This window comes from Macrotis lagotis, chromosome X, assembly GCF_037893015.1.
Source record: "Macrotis lagotis isolate mMagLag1 chromosome X, bilby.v1.9.chrom.fasta, whole genome shotgun sequence".
Taxonomy (NCBI): domain Eukaryota; kingdom Metazoa; phylum Chordata; class Mammalia; order Peramelemorphia; family Peramelidae; genus Macrotis; species Macrotis lagotis.
The window spans coordinates 46,040,942-46,064,581 of NC_133666.1; the positions used below are offsets into that span (position 1 = coordinate 46,040,942).

General features: G+C 42.9%; 1 protein-coding gene across 1 annotated transcript in view; it reads right to left on the minus strand.

The window, feature by feature from the left end:
• Positions 1-23,640, minus strand: part of GABRA3 (gamma-aminobutyric acid type A receptor subunit alpha3) — a 133,237-nt gene that overhangs the window by 56,667 nt on the left and 52,930 nt on the right. Inside the window, exon 3 of the mRNA XM_074200427.1 lies at positions 4,804-4,871. Coding sequence (XP_074056528.1) covers positions 4,804-4,871 — 68 coding nt within the window. The remainder of the gene's footprint in view (positions 1-4,803; positions 4,872-23,640) is intronic.

The following is a 23,640-nucleotide window of genomic DNA, read 5'->3' on the forward strand; positions in this document are numbered from 1 at the left end:
TCCTCCTTAATTGCCAAACACTTGTGGCTACTTTCTTTAGGGACTTCAAGTCCAAATATCCTGGATGGATAACAGTGGGGCAGCTTCCCACTCAGACTCAACTTCAGGGCTTTCTCCAGAGAGGTAGGGAAGAGGAGAGTTGGGTGGCTTCTATCTTTGGAAGCCAAACCTCTCTCCGAGATCCAGGAGAGCCCTCTTCCAGGTAGAACAATTATCACAGCAAAAGCAATACACTTTAGTTTGAGAGACATTCTTCTCTGGAACATCAATGAGCTTGAAATGTTCCCACACAGTCACCAAATAGCAAATTAGGAAGGAAGCAAAAAACCCCCCCAAAACAAAAAAAAAAAAACAACCCAAGCCTACAAGTATATTCTCTACTTTCCTTCCAGTTAGTTTCCCCAGTTCCTTAGAGATATTGTAAGACTGTGGAGGAACTAAAATAACTCTGGAGAGTTCTTTGTCCAAAGTATAGCCTCCAATTTGTAAAAGTGAGTATGTAGCCTTAGCTCAATCATGAGTAGCAAAGACAGAGAGACAACAGGAGCAATAAACTCTCATCAGGGAGATCGTTAGGCAATCAGAACCAACTATCTGGATGCCCCAACATGTTCGTGGATGACATGCTAAGGGCAGATTTAGTTTCTTCCTTATGATGAACCATGCCACCAATTCACAGCAACAAGTCTAGAAGTCAAAAGAAATTCCTTGACCTTTTCTGAGTTATATAGTCAAGGGAAGCTACTCTCTTTTTGGAGCCTAGAAAATTGCGTGGGAGGTTTCCTCCAGGTTGTTGGGGTTGGCACATTTGGCCAAACCTCAAGAACCTTCAAATAGTGAAATAGACTACAGGTGATAGGCCTGCCAGCAGGAAATAAGTACTCTTCCTTCCAGAAAGTATATGCCTACCCACCGATAAGTTAAGAGGCCGCTTTGAAGGAAAGGACAGTGTCTGGTATTCTGGCCAGATCTTCCAAACTGTTTACAAAGAGCACTTACCAAACAGGTGCTGCATCACAGGTACAGTGTTAAGTGCTGGCGATACAAAGACAGAAAATAAATCAGCCCCTACTCTTATGCTGGGGGAGCGAGGAGAGTGTCATGTGAACAGGTAAGCATAATATAAGGTATAATGTAATGGGAGCAAAGGGGACATCAAGGCAGGTTTTGTAGAGAAGATCACATGTGAGCTGTGACCTGCAGAGAGGATTCTGAGAAGAGAATGGGAAGAGGGAAATGGTGTGTTGAAATTGAGAAATAGAGAGTGAATGAGGAGAATAATGGGAACCCAACCCCCTGCCATTCATTAAGGAGTTTTTGACTTGGAAGTCCCTAAAGAAAATAACTACAAGTCTTTGGCAATTAAGGAGGAGAGCTGGTGCGACCAGTTTGGACCTTAAGCACCAAAGATCATATAAACAAAGGCAAAGAATCTGGAAGGAACCTGAGAGGTGATCTAGTGCTGAAAAGGTAGGGTAGAATCGGACATCAAAGGGACTAAGTAAGAGGTAAAGGTTTCTGAACATGAACTAATATAGTGTCTTTGGAATATTGCTTTGGTGATGTGATGAGGACTGGAACTCTTGAATGTGTGGGGGGAGGGTATACCTTGGAGAGATACTGTGGGGTTAGAATTGACATCTTGGGAACTAATTGTATATGTGGAGTACAAGAGAGGGAAGGATCAAAGAGGATCCCCAGGTTATGAGCTAGGGAGCCTGGGAGAATGGTGGTGCCCTTGCTATGAGCAGGGGAATTAAGAAGAGACAAGTCAACTGACTGCTTGGTTTGAGTGATTCCTTAGTCATTTATAAATCAGGAGACTCTGGGCATTGAAAGGATAGGAAGAAAGAATGTGGTATTCAGACACATTTATTGAGTGACTTCCTCTGAATGCCCTATATGATGCCAAGAAACTATAGAGAAGTTTAGGGTCCTCAAAGAGCATGAAATCTTAGTTTGGAAGAAAAGATTCACAAAAAAAAAAATGCCACAGCAGTGATTGGAGAGTAATCCAAAGCAGTGAGTAAAGAGGCATATGATGGAACTACAAGATTATGGAAGTCTTTGGAGAAGAAAACAAATCTCCAGGGCACTAAAGCAGTGCTGGGTGGCTTGGGTGGTATCTGATAGCTAAGACCTGGCAAAGTGGAGAAGCAGGGCATGAGCAAATGTGAAACATTATGAGGGGGGGAAATCAAACTGACATTTTAAGGATACCTTTCCAATTGAGTTTATGTTTACATACAATCTTCAAAATGAAAGAGTTTGAAGAATGTTTTTGTTTTTTTAATTAAAGATTTTATTTATTTTGATTTTTACAATTTTTCCTCTAATCTTACTTCCCTCCCTCTACCCCGCACAGAAGGCAATTTGCCAGTCTTTACATTGTTTCCATGGTATACACTGATCCAAATTGAATGTGATGAGAGAGAAATCATGTCCTTAAGGAAGAAACCTAAAGTATAATAGATAGCAAGATCAGACAATAAGATATCAGGTTTGTTTTCTAAATTTAAGGTAATAGGCCTTGGTCTTTGTTCAAATGCCACAGTGCTTTCTCTGGATACAGATGGTTTTCTCCATCGTAGACAGCCCCAAATTGTCCCTGATTGTCGCACTGATGGAATGAGCGAATCCATCAAGGTTGATCATTGCCCCAATGTTGCTATTAAGGGGTACAGTGTTTTTCTGGTTCTGCCCATCTCACTCAGCATCAGTTCATGCAAATCCCTCCAGGCTTCCCCAGTTTCTAATAGAACAATAGTGTTTCATGACATACATATACCACAGTTTGCTAAGCCATTCCCCAATTGAAGGACATTTACTTGATTTCCAATTCTTTGCCACCACAAACAGGGCTGCTATGAATATTTTTGTACAAGTGATGTGTTTACTCTTTTTCATCACCTCTTCAAGGTACAGACCCAATAGTGGTATTGCTGGGTCAAAGGGGATGCACATTTTTGTTGCCCTTTGGGCCTAGTTCCACATTGCCCTCCAGAAAGGTTGGATGAGTTCATAGCTCCAACAATCATCATTATCCTTTCTGATCATATTGGCTAGTCTGAGAGGTGTGAGGTGGTACCTCAAAAAAGCTTTAATTTGCATTTCTCTAATAAGTAATGATTTAGAGCAATTTTTCATATGGCTATGGATTGCTTTGATCTCCTCATTTGTAAATTGCCTTTGCATATCCTTTGACCATTTGTGAATTGGGGAATGGCTTTTTGTTTTAAAAATATGACTCAGTTCTCTGTATATTTTAGAAATGAGTCCTTTGTCAGAAATATTAGTTGTAAAGATTGTTTCCCAGTTTACTACATTTCTTTTGATCTTGGTTCCAGTGGTTTTAATGTAATTGAAATCATCTAGTTTGTTTTTAGTGATGTTCTCCAACTCTTCCTTAGTCATAAACTGCTCCCCTTTCCATAGATCTGAAAGGTCAACTACTCCTTGAGCTTCTAATTTGCTTATAGTATTTTTTTTATGTCTATGTCCTGTAACCATTTGGATCTTGTCTTGGTAAAGGGTGTGAGGTGTTGGTCTAATCTAAGTTTCTTCTATACTAACTTCCAATTATCCCCAGCAGATTTTATCAAAGAGAGAGTTTTTATCCCAATAGCTGGACTCTTTGGATTTATCAAACAGAAGATTACTCTAATCACTTCCTGTTATTGCACCTAATCTATTCCACTGGTCCACCACTCTATTTCTTAGCCTGATGCTTTATAATATAATTTTAGATCAGGTGGGGCTAAGCCACCTTCTTTTGCATTTTTTTTCATTAAACTCCTGGAAATTCTTGACTTTTTATTTCTCCATATGACTTTACTTACAGCTTTTTCTAACTCATTAAACTCATTAAAGAAATTTTTTGGAATTTGGATTGGTAGGGCACTAAACAGGTAGTTTAGTTTTAGTAGAATTGTCATTTTTGTTATATTATTATTATTATTATTATTATATTTTTGTCATATTAGCTCTGATGTTTGCCCAGTTATTTAAATCTGATTTCATTTGTGTGAGAAGAGTTTTGTAATTGTTTTCAAAAAGTTTCTGAATCTGCCTTGGCAAATAGACTCCCAGGTATTTTATATTGTCTGAGGTTACTTTGAATGGGATTTCTTGTTCTAGCTCTTCCTGATGTATCTTGCTAGTCATATATAGAAAAGTTGAGGATTTATGGGGGTTTGTTTTATATCCTGCAACTTTGCTAAAATTGCTAATTGTTTCCAGTAGTTTTTTGGATGATTTCTTGGGATTCTCTAGGTATACCATCATGTCATCTGCAAAGAGTAAGTTTTGTTTGAAGGATGTTTTCAATGAATACATCCTAAACAAAATCCCACAGTCTCCTATTCTCACCCCATACTTATACATGTAGTACAGATTATTGAATTGAGTTGAAATCTCAACTTTCCCTTCTAGGTTTTAGTTTCTCATCTGTGAAGTAAGAGTGTTGGGACTAATGGACTTTCAAGCCCTCTATCTGTAATACTTTGACCAATTAATGCTGATAGCCTAAAAATATCCAAAGGCCAGCTTTCTATGGGAATAGGCCTGGAAAATGGTTTAATATTTACTTTTGTTTCTTCTTCTTCTTCCTACCAAATATTAGGATTTCTGTAAACTAGGAGTAAATGCTATTCAAAGTAAACCCATATTCAAATGAAAGCCTAGTTTATGTTTTCTCCTAGAGAAAAATGGGTATTGAGTATACCCATAGGTTCACCAATACCCCACAATGTATTATTAATCTTCAACTAAGTAGGATCATAGAAATTAGGAAATGGTACTCACCATGTCTGTGTCGGAGACAGGGCCAAAGCTGGTCACGTAGATGTCCGTCTTGACTTCAGTGACAGTGTCTGGGGCAGAGAGGAGAGAGAAAGCATGGTACCACCATTTAAGAACTGTTTGCCTTGGCCTAGAGAGGCTTTTAGCGCTTGATAGTTGTGTTTTTTTCTTAGCAGGCCACCAAAGTGCTGAGCAAGCCACTCTGATTCCCACGACTACGTTCTGAATGCTGGCCAGCAGTCATAGCCTGTCTTTGGGAAGGGACACCAGACACGTGAGTCAACCCAAAGAAATCCCTGTCTTGCCAAGCCTTGTCTCTCAAAGGACAGTGTGCCTACTGTACAACCAGATCCATCTCTCTAGAGAGTGATTTTGGGAAAATCTAGGAGGGTGGAGAACGGCCATATTTGCTAGAAAACTTGGGAAGTCTTAAAAATATGCCTCAAAAGGAAGAGAATTCCCCTACCACTCCCCTATCTGAAAGAAAGTTTTCAACTAGAGGGATACACAAACAGTCCTTGATCTCAAACTCCCAAGTCCCTTTCAGTGTGATCGTAGGGCCTAGCCCAGAACCATTAGATGAATCTCTGAGGGAATGAGAGAGCCTTCCCTTGTCACAACCCTCTCCAGGAGGTACTATTGTGGACCCAGAATTTCCCTAATAATTTAGGAGTTTCCCAAGGAGATAGGTATGTCAGAAGAATACATAAGTTTTCAAAGGGTTTGAAGAAATCGTGGAGTGGTGGAGGTGAAGTTGTACGATGACAAAACATCTTCCACGAAAGGCAATATGATTCCCAAGCTATTTGCCAGCCCCAATCTTGGGACCATACATCAAGGAACATGGTTATCTGCTATCTAGTCTCCTGGTATTATAATAGATATGTGCAGCCCAAGGGAAAGGGACCCACTGATGGGAGAGACAGAGTCAGAAGTAATGGCAACAGAATTCATGTGTATTGCTTATTCTGTTTTGTTCTTAAAAAGAAAGAGAACCTAGAGAAGCATGTTGCAAACATAGAAAATAGTTTCAAGGATGAAAAATTAGTTAAGATAGGACATTTAGGCTGTGGAAGATAAGGCTGGAGAGACACCACAATAATGATCTTGGAGTCTACACTGTAATCTTGATAAGGATCTTCCAAATCTCCTTGAAATCTAAAGAAGGCACAAAGGAATAGACTGCTTTGCTTGATAGTGAGCTCCCCATCACTGTAGGTGAACCCAAGATGATCAAGAATGCTGTGGAAGGGATCCAAGGTAGAACCTGGACATGGACTCTGTGGTCCCTTCCAACTTGGACAGCCTACATCAATGGAAGTTGTACTCAGGGACTGTGGCTAGACATCCAGTTTTACTTTTTGACTCTTAGGATGATAAAACGCTGGTCCCCAACCAAAGGAGATTGTGCAATGATTAAAAATGAAATAGATTACTATCTGTCTAAGTTAGATGATCTCTTCAGATCCCACCAGATCTATTATTCATGGAATTTCTCCTTGTAGATATATGGCTATGCAGATTCTATTATCTCACATGATATTAATAAGCATTTATTTAGTGCCTTCCCCCTGCCAGCCAAGTTCAACCTTCAGTTTTGTTTACAGCAAACTCTCTGAGTCACCACTTCCTCCTGTACTTTTGGGCAGTCCCCAAGGGTCCTATGGCCTACATCAACCCCAGTGTCGGTTGAGTCCAGGACCAAAGGTGCTAGGAGCAGCTTGCCAGCTGATTGCCAGCCTGCTTTGGAAGGAGTCCTTCCTGGAGAGGATGCAGTTCTTCAGAGGAGCCAGTCAGCCTTCTGCTGAGCAGACTCTTTTACTCACCAGGTATTTTGGGGGTGAGCAAACAGTGAGCAGCCTGTCCCTTAGCTCATCTGTCATTCAATTCAATTCTATTCCCTTCAACAAACAGCAGTAAGTGGTTACTAAGTTCTAGGTGCTGTCCTAGGTTCTGAAGAAATAACATGAAAGAAATGGGAATAGTCCTTGAATGCAAGGAACTGATATTCTACAGAAATCTCCACTCTTGTCTAGGAAGAATGGGCTCCCCGGATCCCTTCCTTAAGAGATAGGGAATGGTTAGTTAGGGAGGGCAAGACTTTTCACTAGAAGCCAACCGCAATTTTTTTTTTCTTATTCTTCTCCACTATCCTCAAGTACTGGCATCTTAGAAAATCTGAGAATGTCATAGCTGGAAAAGACCTCAGAGATCATCTAGTACAATCCCTCATTTTTATAGATGGACAAAAGCAAGGCTGAAGAGATTAAGTGACTTTTCCAAAGTAAAGCAGCAAAGTAATGGATGATCTAAGTCTGTAAATGAGGTCTCCGGACCCCCAACCAGGGAGTTTGCCCCTTTATTGCCCAAAGCCTTGCAGCTGCCTGATGGGAGCTTGGAAAAATAATTACTCCCATTCCTCTTAGCCCATTAATATTTGCAACATACTCTCTTCCATAGTTAAGTTGTGAGAGAGACAGAGCAATCACGATTGTCTCCATTTTAAAACAGGAGAAAACAGACTCAAAGAAGTTGGGAGGTTTGCCCTAGATTGCTCCACTTGTGAAGTAGGGTTTGAACCCATATTTCTTGCTTTTAAGTCCAACCCAATTTTGTGATACAACAGGCTGCCTCCCTAGAAGCCAATCCATGGAACAACTTGGCTGAGTGTTGAAAGCACAGATAAAATTCAACCATGTATGTTTTGGGCACTTTCCAATGGTTAGACATATCATTTTATCAGTTGAACTGACATTAAAGGAAAAGGCATTAGCATCTGCCTTGCCACTGCACATGAAGGACCATAAGAATTTTCCATCTGCCTTGCAGCTGAAAACTTCTTTTTGCGTTGTTTCTCCTACCAGGATATAAGTTACTTGAGAGCAGGAACTGCCTTGCTTTTCTATTTGAGAGTTTAGAAGAGTGTTCTGCACAAAATAAATGCTTAATGAATGCTCTACTAATTCATTCATGGTTGGGTAGGAGAGGGCTCTATGTTGGCTATCCCTGTCCCTTGAAGGCTAATTTTTAATGGGGTGCTTATTCTCAAGAGTCTGAAGGATAGTGGAGAAGCAGTCCAGGGTTACATATAAGGGGCAGGGATAAGAGCTGGGGCACTGACCTAGAACAAACCTGTACATGGCCAAACTGGAGATGATCCACATTTCTCTTCAGACTACGGGGCGCGTTGCACAAGCTTTTAGCCCATCTGTGGGCTAATGACACTTCAAAGAAGGTGTACATCCTTTAGTTATGTGGTTTTGGGGTCCTGTACTCTTCCCGCAGCCAGTTGGTGGTGGGGATCTATTCAGGGCCTCTTCCTCAATGTAACCTCCCATGCAGCTAGCTGCATGTGTTTCAAATCATCCTGGCCTAATTCACTCAGATCTTTCCCTCATTACTCCCTTCTGAATGTTATACACATCTGTCTACATGGACTGAGTAGATTGTATTCTATTTGGGAGCTAGTACAGTATAGTAGAAGCACAATCTTCAATGTTTAAGTTCAGTAGCTCTCCCTGCATTGACCTGAGGACTTAATGGCTGACTTTACAGAATCACAACAGGCCCCCTAGACTGGCTCTGGGACCCTAGGCAAGTCAGATCCCCTCAGTGCATCCAGGAAGCTCTCTCAGTGGAGCCAGAGGAGCTAAGCTGCTATTGCACCTGTGGGACTATGGGTAATCTGTCTTGCCCTCAGTTTATTTTGTTGTAAGATGTAGGGGTTGAATTAGACTACTTTTTCCCTTTCAGCTTTAAATCTGTGATGCTTGGGGGAAGAGACAGTCATTTTGTTTTCATTTTTGTATGCCCACTGCCTGGCAACAGGCCCTTCTTAAATACTTGTTGGCTCAGGTTATCTACAATAAACCCCCCCAGTGGGTGCTTACTTCAGGACTTGAAAAACTGTATATGGTCAGAACGGAATGCATTATCTTTGCCCCCAAGCCCTCTTCTCTTCCAAAGTTCACTATTTCTATATAAAGTACAGGATCTGTAGTGTCTCCCGGGTTTATATCTCACTATTATCTTTGATTCTCCTCTTTCTCTCTCCCCCATAGCTCATCAGCTGTCAGATTTGACCATATCTACCTTGCCCACATCTGACCTATTCTCTCTGCTCACCCAGTTACCACTTTAGTTCAGGCCCTTCATTGCCTTAATGGTTGTCACTGCCTCCTACCCACTCTCCAAACCTCAAGACTCTCACCGTCGAAGTTGGTCTTCTACACAACTGCAAGTATGATTTTTCTTAAATACAGATTCAGTCAGGTCACACTCTTACTCAGTCAACTGCAGGGGCTTCCTAGAGGCTCAGATCAAACATAAGCTCCTGTTTGACTTCTGAAAGACCCTCTCAACCTGTCTCCAATGTGTCTCTCAGACCCTGGGACACATGATTCTTCCAAACTATGATTTAGCTAAGCTAGTCTTCTTTCTGTGCTTCACGTACAACACTCCATTTCCAGGCCTTTACATTGACCTCTCTGCCTGGAAGACCTCATATTTCTTCCATCTGCTTCACCAGCCTCTGTAATCTGTCCTCCTTCCCTAATTACCATTTATTTGTCTGCTTTGCATATATTTTGATATATTATCTTTCTATTTATATGTCCTTACAGTCTTTCCCTTTGTTTAGATTAGTTCTTACCAGTTGTGCTTGAGCATTCTTAGTTCTCTATCTCTAGGGTATATAGTAGGCATTTAATAAATGCTTGTCGACAGATTAAGATTGCAACAAGGAATGAGCTCCCAGGAGCCTGAGGGAGGGAAACCTTGAATTTGCCCAATATCAGACAATCACAGGAGCAGAAATTTTTAGGGAAAAGGCACAGTGGATTTCATCTACCCAGTAAATTAGCTAGCATTTGACCTGCCATTACATAGATCTGTTGCTCCATTTGTTTCTCATTTGTGAATATGCTGCCCTCTCTGCTGAAGCCCCTCTGTTCCTCATCTCTCACAGGCATTGGGCTCTGCCTTCTTGCCTGCCTGCCCACCCACGCTCTCTCCCTCTCTCCCTCTCTCCCTCTCTCCCTCTCTCCCTCTCTCCCTCTCTCCCTCTCTCCCTCTCTCCCTCTCTCCCTCTCTCCCTCTCTCCCTCTCTCCCTCTCTCCCTCTCTCCCTCTCTCCCTCTCTCCCTCTCTCCCTCTCTCCCTCTCTCCCTTCCTCTCCCTCTCTCCCTTCCTCTCCCTCTCTCCCTTCCCCTCTCTCTCTCTCTCTCTCTCTCTCTCTCTCTCTCTCTCTCTCTCTCTCTCTCTCTCTCCTCTCTCCCCCTCCCTCCCTCCCTCCCTCCCTCCCTCCCTCGTGCTGGATGGCACTTTGTTTTCCCCAAGCTGGAGAAAGAGAGGAAAGGCGGGTGAGTTGGGAGGAGAGAATGAAGGGGAGAAACACCAGGCTGGGGAACTCAGAGATCTTCATTCCCCACCAAGCAGGGCTTTTCCTTGGAAGAGGTCAGGGATCAGTCACTCCTTTGAGACTCAAGTATTTGAATCAGATCCTTCCCCAGGAAGGAGAAAAATGTGTGCCCATCAACTTCTCAGTCCCTGCATTCCCCCTACCATTTCACTTCTCCCAAACCTCCAGAACCTCACCCCCCAATGCCCAGAGATGCCACACATAGATCAAAATGATGATAACTCAAGGTTAGAAACTCCTTTGATCACCATAACCCTTATAGTAAGAATATAGTATTCTTTTTTTTTGATAAATGGAGAAACTGAGGCCTAAAGCAGCAAAATGGTTTCCTCAGGTTCACAGAGCTAATAAGTATTGGAGTCAGGATTTGAATCCAGAAATTCAAATCTGTTGTTTTTTTTAACTCAGTGTACCATACTATTGTCCATACATGGTCCTATAAACACTATTGTTAGAAAACAGTGTGAGCCTTGGTTTCAGAGGCTGAGATTCTTAATTCAAATCCCAGCTCTGTAACTAATGATCTGTGGAGTTTTACAAGATCACTTGGCTTCTCTGAGCCTCAATTTCCTCATCTGCCAAATGAGGGGTGGAAAGGAAGTTTCCTTCCAGCTCTCAAATGTTGGATCCTGTGGGAATTTATTGTACATGACAATGCATATTTGTAATGAGTTTTGTTCTTGCCTTCTCAATGGGTAGAGAAGGAGAGAGGGAAATAATTTGGAACTTAAAGTGAAATGAATTTAAAAAAGCAAAATGTATGATGCTGTTAACATGAAAGTCTTTCCCCAACATGTATGTGCTGCTTTTCTTCACAAAAGTTTTAAAGGGTGGGGGAAGAACCTGCAATGATCCTTTAAGACCCAACGTGGATTTGCCATCTATATATCCCCTGGAAATGATAAGAGCTATTTACTGCTCAGGATCAGCAAGCAGTCTTCTCAGACAAGACAAAAATCAAGGTGACATGCTGCTTGGGATGTTTGTTCCTATGTGATAGTTCAGCACAACTAAGTGCCTTATGGGCCTGCCTATTTTCCCTGGTCAGCTAGATGGCATAGTAGATAGAGTGCCAGACCTGGAGTCAGGAACACTCATTTTCCTAAGTTCAAATCTGACCTCGGACACTTACTAGCTCTATGACCCGGGATCAGTCACTTCACCCTATTTGCCAGTTTCCTCCTCTGCAAAATGAACTAGAAAAGGAAATGGCAAACCACTCCAGTATCTTTTACAACAAAAATTAGGAATCAATTCAAATGAGTCAACACCACTACCACCTACTTCCCTATAATGAAAGACAACATTCTGTGAAAACAAGATTGGCATTATACAAAACCAAGTAGTTTGCTGCATAAGTGACTGGCATGCAGGGGCCTGAATGCAAAGCTCAGACCATACTGACCTGCAGCACAACACATACCCAAAGAGAAATTCTATCTAGAAGGTATCCAACCAAAAGTCATCTGGCCTCTGCTTGGAAGTTTCCTCCCAAGCTAGCCCATCTGGCTCTGGGGCAATTTGTATGGTTAGGTCTAAATGTGCTTCTCTGTCTCTTCTCACCCTATTGTATTTCTCTATTTGGGGCTATTCCTTATCCCACATGGGAGAATACCTGAAGAAAGTTACCATATCTTCTCTACCATACTGACTAAACATCTTCAATTCCTGTTTCTCACTTGACATGGTTTTCATGCTGATCTGGACCCCAGATTCCTTATGACTGGGTCCTTGATGCCTCCTGCCATGTACCTTATGGCCATTGACCATATGGGTCTTTCTCCCATTTCTTGCCTATCCCTGTTTGGCTTTGTACCTTTCATCTTAACAGTATCTGTTCTTAGACTTTTTGACTCAGAAGCTTAACTCTCAAATATGGCTTAACTTTCTGGTTATCCCTAGAAAACTCAACTCTTGGTTGTGCTACTGGTAGTCTCCTAAACCATCATTTCCTGGACTCCCAGCCTGGTTCTGAAAGCTCCTTTAAGGGAAGACAGAGAATTCCCCTATCAAAATGAAAACTTTCCATTCTGAATGCCATATGAAGCCATCAGCAAGCATTCTCACTTTAAGTCAAAGTAATTTCTCCCTTTGTAGGAGAGAGAGGGATGAGGAAGTTCTAAAAGAATGGGACCAAGGAAAGAGAACATTTGCTTTACTGCCTATGTGATCTTGGGTAAGTCATTTCACTTCTCTGGTCTCAGTTTCCTCGACTGTTAAAAAGATTTTAGGAACCCAACTCCCCTTATTTAACTACAAGATCTTTGAATCTTGTGATGTCTCTAAAGCAGTTGGGAGGGGGCAGCAGGATTGAGCACCAAACTTGATGACTTCACAGTTCTGCTTGGAGCTGGCCCTGGGCAGAGGCCAGATTCCCAAGCTACAGAGATTGGAAACAAGACCCCAGAGGGATGAACTGTGAAGTTTCCATCCATTTTACAGTCACAAAAACCTTCACTTTAAAGCTTCCCATTCTAACAGCAAGAAAAAAGAAGAAAAAAAGAAAGAAGATTAATGCATTCTGGCAAGACTTTCTTTTTTAATGACTAAAACCTAAGGATACGTGTCTGCCTTGATTAGGATCCCAAAGCTGCCTGTGGCAGCTAAGGGTTCCCAGATAGCTATTGCTTGATCTCTGGCTTCGTTAAAGGAGGTTCAACTGAAATAGACAATAATAAATACCAAGAATGTGCGTTTTGAAGAGTCAAGCATGTTTCTTTTGTAGTGCTTAAGGGAGGTTGGCACCCAGCCAAACCCCATGGGCCTTGGGAAAGGAACAGAAGAGGGGGGAAATTAGAAATGAAAAAGGTTTCATTTGATTAGAAACTGGTTTCTCTTTTTTCTAAGCTAAAAGTCAGATTTCTTAACGCGGTCCTTGGTAGGAAGTATTTTGTTTGTTTGTTTTGACAATCACCATAAATAATCACACACAGAGAAGTCATGTAGCATGGGATGGCATGGTAGGAGCTGGGAGTTTTGTCTTAAGGGTGAGTCCCTGCTGACAGAGACTTCACCTTCTGATGGGGACTGAGAATGAATCAGATGCTTTTATGATTGTTCATGGAAGGAAGCCCCCCCGGCCCTTCCAGAATTCCTATCTTGCCACTGTGTTACACTGGAAAAAAGGGGATTTACAGTTGGGACCTGGTTGCAAATCTTGGGTTAGCCACTTCTGACTGTGCAACCTTAGGCAAGTTCCTTAATCATTCTGAACTTTACCTTCCACAGCCTATATAATAAAGATATTAGACTTGATGGCCTTAAATATTTCAGCTCTGAAATGATGATCCTGTAGGATCAAAGATTTAAATCTGCAAAAGGGACCTCAAAACCCATTTTATAGATATGGGTGATGAGATCCAAAGAAATTTACCATATACAGCATTCATTTCATTATACCATCCTCTAGAAAATTCTGTAGCAAAAGGAAGAGAGGAAGGTGGAAAGGAGAGAAGACTTTCTGGGAAAGGAAAGGACTGGCATGAAGCAAGTATGTGTGTACATACCCACTATATACCTCACTTAGGCTAGGGTACAACCTTAAACAACCCTTTCCTCCTTTCCATCAACCCCAATACTACTGAAGAGCAACCAAGCTGTTTCCACATCCCTAATTCACTTTGGAGTAAACAAACACAGCTTGGAGCTCTGGGCTTGAAGAATTAGTTCCATTTACTATGAATTCCCAGTTCACTTTGTTTGACTTCAAACTGTCCACACTGCAGCTCAAGAAAGCCCTCTCACCTTGGCCAGAAAAGACCAGCCCTTTCCCACCACCCTTGGTATAGTATCCAGCATCCAGCCTTCCCTGTTCAGCATTTTGGCTGCAAGAGTTGATGAAGTAGGGAATTGATTTGCCATCTGTTACCTTGAGACTAAGACCTATGCCATGCTTAAAATTTGCCTGCAAGAGAGCATAAGGGGAAACTTTCACCATCTGAGGCTGGGATCCTTTCATTTAGGGGCTCTCAAATCACCTCCTGACCCAATGTGACAAGAGGTGAAGGCCTCCCCATCTAGACCCTCACATCCCCAAAAAGCTCATTTACTGTTGCTTTGCTCAAACTCCATAGCAGTCAGTGGCCAGGTGCAGCTATCCAATTATTCTGAAGTTTGGGAAGAGCCGTATGTTGACAGGCTGCAGTGAGATGCAGGAAACGCCAATTAAAAAACTCCATAGGACTCTGCAGTGGACTGGGTTCTCCTCTGGCCTAGGGGAGGCAAACTAAGGGAGGACAGTGAGGACAACTGACCACTGAAAAGCCTTTAGGGCCTAGTTGTGGTCTGAGAGGCAGCTGGTCAGGAACAGCAGTGGTTTCAGTCCCCAACTTAAAAAACTGTTGAGCCACACCAGTCTTGGGGTTCAGAAGGAAGAATATGATTTTTAGACAAGCCTAGTGTTGGTCAAGCAGGGTCTAATCTAAGTGACCCCCCCCCTTGGTTTCTGAAGTCATAGACTTGGGGCTCAAAAGCCCCTTTGCCAATACCCTTACTCTATAACTTTGGCTTGAACTATCTTGCCAGTCACTGAAACTAAAAAGAAAGCAGGCACCACAACAACAGGGATGCCTTTTTCCCATAGGGTGGAAGCCTAGAATTAACTGGGGGCCTGAAAGCAAAGTCCAATTCTGTTCAGCTTTCTTCTCAGTTTCTGGTCACTTGCCTTCTGGGTCCAAGGATTTTACTGAGGGGAAAGGAAAAAGCCTGAGAGAAAAGCCAAAACTGTATGACCAAAACCTATTTTTAGTTCCATTATAACACTATTGCAAGGTAAATTTATGAATTTGTGGGAGGGGAACTGACCTCATGTATCTCCATTATACTGAGAAGGAGTCACTGCACCTCACTTTGTTGATGTTATTTAGCTTGGAGCAGGATTGAATCTAAAGAAAATGGAGGGGTTTTGAATAGGGAAATGAGTTGCTGTCCAGGGTACTTGCTCCCTCTGCCATTCACCCCATCAAAAAAAGGAAAATGTAAACAAACAACACCCTTCATGAAGCCTAGATCACGCATGTAAAGTGTCTTGAACTAGGAACCGGGGAAGCCAAAACAAAACCACCATTCCTGCTTTCAAGGAGCTTACTTCAAAGGTAGACGTGGCCCCACAAGAAATAAAAGCTTCTAGCAGCACTCAAATGTAGTCACAATACTTCAATTTCTTCATTTTTCAAATGTAGACTCTAAGGCTTAGAAAAATGGCATGCCTTGCCCAAAATCACATAGCTCCATGGTGGCAGAACAGAAGATAGAACTCTGAGCTTTCCAAGAGCAGCACTGACAAGAGTAGGCCCAAGAGACATCCTTTGTTCTCCAGAGGGGCCCAGTCCTCACCACCTGTGGCACCAATGTACCACTCCTCACTCACCAAGACTCCATTTTATGAGACAATTATTACCATCCCATAATCAAGTGTACCTTAATCAAGTCACCCAGGCACACATTCTACCCTCTACTTAATTAGCCAATAATGTGTATGTCTTAGGGGGCTAGTCCTCAGAGGCTGGGGATGTTTTTTAAATACCACATTAAGACTGGGTTCTCATCTGGTAAGCACCTCACTCAGAGCCACTAATGTGTGCAGAAGGAAAGAAGGCAGAGCTTGAGAGAACCAGCAACCCACTCCCCTCCTCCCAAAGGCAAAGTCTCTCAGAGAGTCTGTAGGTGGGCTGCCTGCCTGCTGACATCCTGCACACCCCCTACCTTGGCTCCCAAAGCAAAGGCCCATATGCCTAGTCTGGGCCGTGCATTTGCATAATGAGCTCGAGGCCCTAACTCCAAGTACATAAAACAAAATAAATTAATTAGCCCAATCGACTGCAATTACATTTCAATCCAATATTCTAAGCAGGACACATGTGAAATACATAACAACTTTTTAAACTAATCAATGTAATTTCAATTGTAGGCAAGCCAGACTGAACCCCCACCAGGGAGCCAAATCACACAGAGATGAAGAAAAGGAGAGGAAATTATAGGGAGGATAGAACTGACCACAAAACAACAGTGGGCAGATACCTCACTTTATCCCCTTTACCAGTATGTCACAATGATATAGGATCTTACCACTGAAAGAGACACAAGAGAACATGTTGTTAGGACTCCTCAAAACACAGATGGAGAAGCTTAGGCTAGAGGTAGGGAAAGTACTTGGCCTAAGTCACCCAGGTAGAATCATAGATTTAAAGCTGGAAGGTACATCAGAGGAAATAGCAACCTCATTCCACTGAAGAGCTAACAGGCTATTTCCCCATCCCTAATTCAAACTACAAAATGAGCTTATGTTCTATAGGATATACGGCATGCAGAGGTAATCATGTGAATGAACATTTGAGAAGGGAAGAAATCTTGTTCTTAGATGGATCACAAAAGGCTTGCCATAGGAGGTGGCATATGAGTTGTCATTGAAGGTGGCAGGAGAGCATTCCAGGAATGAAAGCAGGCTACTTTGGTTGACTCATAGTGTATGTGAATGGAGAATCATGCTCCCTATTCACAGATAAAGCCAGACTGTGATGGACTTTCAATACCAAATTGAGGCACTCCTATTTCATCCAAGAGACAATAGAGAACCACTGAAGTTTCATGAGAAGAGGAGTGACATGGTCAAACTTGTGCTTTAGGAAGATTCCTTTGCCAATTGTGTGGAGATGGATTGGAGAGAGAAGAAAATGGAAGCCAAGAGCCTAAGTAAGAGGTAGCTGTTATTTACCCGGTGAGAGGTGATGAGAGCTTGAACTGGGGTTTTGGTTAAGGGGTGGCAACGAGGGGTGTTGTGAATCAGTCCTATGTTACTGGCACTGTGCTGACTGCTAGGGATACAAAGAAAGACAAAAGTAGGCCCTTCCCCTTACAGGTTACATTCTAAAGGGAGACAATTCATAAAGAAATAGGAATACATTAGACAGCTATAGAGTAGAAAGAGTATAATCTCAGAGAGGAAGGTCCTAGCAGTTGGGAGGGGAGAAGGCAGAGAGGACCTGGGAAGACCCTCTAAAGTTGAAATAAAAGAATACTAGGTAAACTGAGGCAGTGATATAGGAGAGTATTCTAGATTGGGTGGGGGGGTGTGAAGATATAAGGTAAAGGTGATACATTGAACAGAACTCTGGGCCTGGAAACAGGAAGCCCCAAGATCAATTGGGCTTCAAACCAGATGACCCTAACCTTGAACTTGGGCAAGTCATTTAACTGAGGTCTGCTTCAGTTTCTTCAACTGAACAAATGGGGATAAGAAGACTACCTGCCTCTAAGGGATGTTATGAGAACCTAACTGGAAAATATTTGTATTAGCACAGTCTCTGGCAAATAAAATAGGCACTATATAAATGTTAGCTGGTTGCAGTAATAGTACGAGTAGTAGCAGCAGCAGCAAGAGTAGTGGTAGAAGAAAGAAAAGTAGTAGTGGGCCCATATTTCTCCATGTATGAGACACGTAGCCTTTCTCAAAAAATGTGGGGTCTAAAAACTGGGAGTGTTTTATACAGTGGTTGTAGATTTTTTTCCCTTACATTTCCCGCTTCTTTGGGCTTGTTGCCTTTTTGCTCATTATCCCACATTTGTTATTGGTATATTAAATGATGTTTTGTCATGTTCTGCCCAGAAATGGCTCAGAAAAGATTTTCGTCTGATGCTGAATTCAAGTCCAAAGTGATCCAGTTTGCAAAAGTGAATGGAAATAGTGCTGCTGAATGTCAGTTTGGGCCTCCTCCAACTGAGAAAACAATCCAAGACTGGCTACGGGAAGAAGAAACCTGACTGAAAATACCCTGGCAGAAGAAAGCCATGAAAGCCAAGGCAGCCAAATGACCTGATTTAGAGAGAGGATTGAAGAGCAAAGGGCCATTGGAATGCCTGTGTCCAAAAAGATGGTTCAGCGGGAGGCCAGAAGAATTGCTGATGAAAAAGAAGTGACTGATTTCCAAAGAGGACACCATGGGTGCTTCAGATTCAAAATCTTGAAGGGACTAAGTATGCATCCATGCATCAGACTTGCCCAGGGAGTGCTTGCGGTCAACCACAGACCAGAGCAAAGGCAGGAGAGCAGGTAGAGCCTTTCCTAAGGCAATGATTCATCATCAAACACAGATGAAGACAAGCTCATGGATAGGAGTTTTGACAGTGATGAGGAGTTGTAGGAATTTATGATGAACAAAACTTGAGTTCACTAACTTTATGGAATACATATTTTTTTTCAAATTCCAGGCCCCAAAATGAAGGTGTGTCTTATACGTGGGAGCATCTTATGCATGGGGAAATACTGTAGTAGTAGTAGCGGTAGTAGTAGATTTGATAAGACTTATTACCAAGTGATGAGATATGGAAAGTGAGGGACAGTGAGGATTCCAGAATGTCTCAAGGTTACAAATTCTAGATGAGGAGGACTACAGTGTAATAACAAAGTTTTTAAATGAGTGGTAATTTAGGGGGAAAGATAATGGGACCTGTTTTTGATATGTTGAGTTTGAGATATTAAAAGGGCAATTGGCGATAATAGGAGTGGAGCTCAGGAGAGATGTTAGGACTGAATTTTATATATTTGGGTGTCATCTGTATAAAGATGACAGTTGGACCCATATCACAAAGACAGAAGGTAAAAAAAGGAGAAGACAGGACAGAGCTTTGAGACACACTGATGGTTAGTGGGTGGAATAAAGATGATAACCCAACAAAGGAGACTGAGAAGGAGCTGTCAGACAGGTAGGAAGAGAACCAGGAGAAAGTGGTGGCAGGAAATACGGAAAGGAGAGTATCTAAGGGGGGGGGTCAGCATTGCCAAATGCTACAGGGAGGTCAGAAAAGACAAAGCCTCATTAAGCGAGGAGCCAAAAAGACTTGCTGATGAAAGCCCAAGGTGCCCAGAAAAGACTGGCATCTGAATAGGGAGTTCTGGAAGAAATAGAAGCTTAGCCACTGTCAGAGGCATTGTCTGGTAGTCTGGATTTCAGGTACCATGACAGACGGCTGCAGCATCAGCAGTGAGAATACCACACGGACCATGGAGCTGCCCCTCTAGCCCACCTGCTAATATGACAGGAAGGGGCTATGGGTAGAAAGAATGAACTGATTGGGACCCATTGTCCTGATGCTTGAAGGACATCTTGGGGGACACAGGGAGCAGGAGGTGTGACCTGCCCAATGGCCAACTCTGCTTGGGGGCGGGGGGGGGGGGGCAAGGTTTGTTGCTCTGCTTTCTTTTGCTTCAGTACTAACTGCTTGCCTGCTGGGGGAAGTGTTATTACAGAAATCCATCAATGCAGTTTGTTTTCAAACCGTCAGTTTTCATTAATAGGTGCCCTCTGCCTTATTAAAAACAAAGCAGAGAGATTGGAGGCCTCTGAGGGTCCCCTGACTCTACCTCTTTAGGTTTTGGATTGGATCAGGACAGGGATGGGGATAGCAGAGGGGGCCTCTGGTCTGGGGGCTTTTCACAAGAGCAAGAAGTATACCCCCTTTCTCTAGCCCTCCACCATCTAGTACAGCTGGTGCTTTGGCCAGAGCTCCCCAGGGCCCAGCAGCAGCTGCTGTGGTCATGGCCCAGGCAGACTGCCAACCTATGCTTTCACCAGCCTAAGCAGACAGACAGCCACCCCCTCACCAGCCACTCATTCCTGAAATTTCTCACTTCTCCCCAGAGCAAAGGAAGGGGGGGCAGTTTGTGCCAAAGGACTAAGGGCTATTTTTACTGAAACACAGAAACAGCCAGTTTGAATAGGGCCTCTCTCTGCCTCTCTGGATCCTATGGGGGTGTCAAGGTCACCATGCAGAAGGGACACATGCAGTTAAAAGGCAAAAGTAAGCGTTCAACCTTCTCCTCTCTACTGTGACACACTAGCATTTCTAGGCCAGTAGGTTCCCATTCTGAGTTCAGTGTTGTGAACTGAGTTAATAAGAGATAAGAGCCTTAGGGTTCAAAGGCCTAGTACTAAGCCTAGAATCTGGAACTCAAGGGCCAGAAGGCCTGGCACTGAGCAAGGGGGTCCTTGGGAGAGGGTCCATTTGGTTAACAGGAGACTGGAAGCCAATGGAAAGATCCCAGGGCCTGGAGACAGGTACTAGTCCAACCAAAGGAAAACCCCAGTGATGGAACTACTGACATTATCATGCATGATGTCCATTTTATATAAGGGAAGCTTAAATTTCAATGAAGTCATCTATATATAAATAGCTAATAAGTATCTAAGAAGGATTCAAACCCAAGTTCTATCCATTAAGCAATCCCACCTTCAAAAGTCTAAAGGTCCCCTAGCAGCCCTTCTAAGCTGCCCTCCCAGGAGCCACTGGCACCCTAGCATTTGACACAAGGTGAGAGACCACATGCCAAGGGTAGCCAGAGGAGCAGAGCTTGAGTAGGGAATCTCAAAGGTCTGGCTGCAGTCTGGATGGCCCACAAAGTCAGCTTGTCTCAGTCTTGAGTCTGAACCAGAGGGGCTCCAGGAGGAGCCAAGGTCCCCATGTGGCCCAGTCTCCAAGCTGGCACATGAGCTTCAGGGGTGACATCCGGGAGCCTTGGCTCACCTTCATTTTCTCCATTCTTTCCTTTGGGGATTTAATTTCCTTCCAATTTTAGCCTTTGGAACAAAAGGTGAATAGAAATATCTTTTCCTTTTTGCAACCTTTGAGGCATTCTCAGGAGGATTGCACTTCAAACTGTGTTAAAGACTTGACAGAGTATGCATTGCTACTCTTTCAGGCACAGTAATTGGGGAGGCCCTGCCCTGGTCCCTACTGGGGAAAACAGAGCATCAAGAGATTTAGAGCTAGGTGAGACCTTAGAGGTAACAGATTAGGAAACTGAGGCACAGAACAATTAGATGTATTTGCCCAGGATCACAGAACTGAGAAGTCTCAGATTTGAACTCAGCTCTTGTTCACTTCAACTCCAGCGCTCTATCTTCTGGACCACCTAGTGGCCTCTAAAAGGGCAACAACTATGGTTCCACTGAGGTTTGGATGAAGAACTTTGGGTATTGAAAGCAAGTTTGAAAACTATAAAGCAGATATGAAGAGCAGTACAACATGGAATCTTTTGATGGGAGTCCCTGAAAGAAGAATGGAAGGACCCTGCCTCAGGCCTTGGCTTACTCTCTCTCTTTTTGTCACCTCCAGGCCCCTCCCCAGGTCATCCCTTTAAGGCTTAGTGCCACCTCCTTTGGCCCCCTCCAGCTGTGAGTACTTCTGCTTGGGCCATCCTTGCATTGACTTCTCTGTACATGTGGTTCCCCCCCTTCAAATGGAAGCTGCCTGAGGGCAAATGCTATTTTGCCAATACAGAACCTAACCCAGCTTCCTGCACACAGGAGGTACTTAAGAAAGCCTGGTTCCATGAATGTGAGTAAGATAAGAAGCTCCCATTTCTCTCGCACTGACTAGTTCCAAATGCAGCCCTCTTTTCAATGTACCATGCTGCCTGCCCCCAGGGATCTGGTTTCCAATCCTACCTCTGTCATTTACTCATGATGTGATCCTGGATAATTCACTTATACAGTTGCCTCATCAACAAAACAAAGATAATAATAGCTAAAGTTTCTCCCTTAGAAGATAGTCACGGGATTAAAATGATGGAATAACTAATAGCTGATCAGAAGGCATGCCTTTGACACAGATTGCTATATGACCCTAGGCAAATCACTTAACTTATGCTTTTGGCTACTCTCTGAGCCTCTGAATTTCAGAGATGATGCTGACCTGAATTAGTAGAAGGAACTCTCTCTCTCTCTCTCTCTTTTAAATAGTTTTCTATTTTTTCCAGTTACATGTAAAGACAATTTTTAACATTCATCTAAAAAACTTGAGTTGCAAATTTTCTCCCTCCATTTTATCTCCCCTTTCCTTAAGAAGGTAAACAATTTAATCTAGGTTATATATGTGCATATATATATATATATATATATATATATATATATCCATATTAGTTATGCTGTGAAAGAAGAAACAGACCAAAAGGAAAAAACTCATGAAAAACATAAGTGAAAATAGTATGCTAGAAGGCACTTTTTCCAATGAGAGTTCCCTATAGTGAAGAAATCACTGTCTAGGCCCTATTCCTACTAGATAGATTCAAATCCCCTTATGAGTTAGTAGAAGGTTAGTGACAATTTGGGGGTACATTTTGGGTGGGGGGTATCTCACCTGCCCTCTCCCATTTCCTCCCAAAGCTTAGTCATTCAGTAGCACCAACAAGACTTGACTGCCTTATTGGATACAAGCTAAGCCCAGAGAGTTCAGGGTACCATTTGAACATAAGAGTGACCCTTGCAGACTGTACCAGCCTCACTGAAAGCCAGAGATGCCATCTGCTTCTAATCCTCAAACCAAGACTAGCTGAAACTGCCCTAATCATCCACAGCAGGGTTATGAAAAAGAGCCCAGGACTGGAAGCAGCCTGGGGGCTCAGTCACAGTGGAGGAGAGGGAGGGAGAGAAAAGGGAAATGCTCTTTCCCATAGAGAGCTAAGAAAGAAATGAGGGAAAAACTGCCACAATTTGTCCTGACAATGTGAAAGCAATACAAATAGCACTCATTTATGGCAGCTACTTCTCTTTTATGGCCAGTCCCTATGTAGCCCATAACCTTTCAAATATAACACTAAATGTTTATCCTGGAGAAGACTGAGGGGGGGAAAATAGTCACTTCTCCTAATATTTGAAGGGCTGCCATGTGAGGAAGAGGGTTAGATCATCTGGTTCAATCTCCTCATTTAATAAAGAAGGAAAGGACTCAACCTAGGTCACAAGTCTGAGCAGAGCCAAGACTAGAATCCACGTCTCTTGACTCCCAAATGGCTCCCAATAAGCTCCCTTCTCCAAAAGGTTACACAATGAGCAGACAAGACAACATATCTAGACAGCTATGTAGGAAATAGTATGGAACATAGCAAGGGCCTAGGAGGAAGGCAGAGCCCTCATGGGTTCCTGCATCTCATGCTCCTCCATCATGCTGTTTTATCTGTCTCTTCTTAGAATAAATACATCTTTGCAGAATCACATTCCAGCCACAAGGATCATGCCACCAAATCTCAATGATGCCTATGAGGTCAGTGTGTCTCCTTGCCTTGGGATCCTTAGTTCCTATTTTGGAGTGGTTTTACTCATACTTTAAATCCAGTTATCGAAGGTCACCCATTTTATTACTAGTTCTCACCTTATATACTATCTTCCACAAACTTAGTCCCTCCTATCATTCTGGTAGTCTGCTGCTCTCAATAGCTCTCTCTCTTCTTTTCCCTTTTAAGTTCCAAACCCTTTTGATCCAGATAAACTCTTTAGGCTGGCATTTAATGCCTTTTACCATCTGGCTCCAACTCATATTTTCAATCTCATCTCCCACTGTTCCCCTTTACCAAGGGATCCAGTCAAATACCTCCTCTTCCTTGAATTCATCCCTTGCTTTGCTTCCTCCACAGTCCCCTGCCCTCCCTTA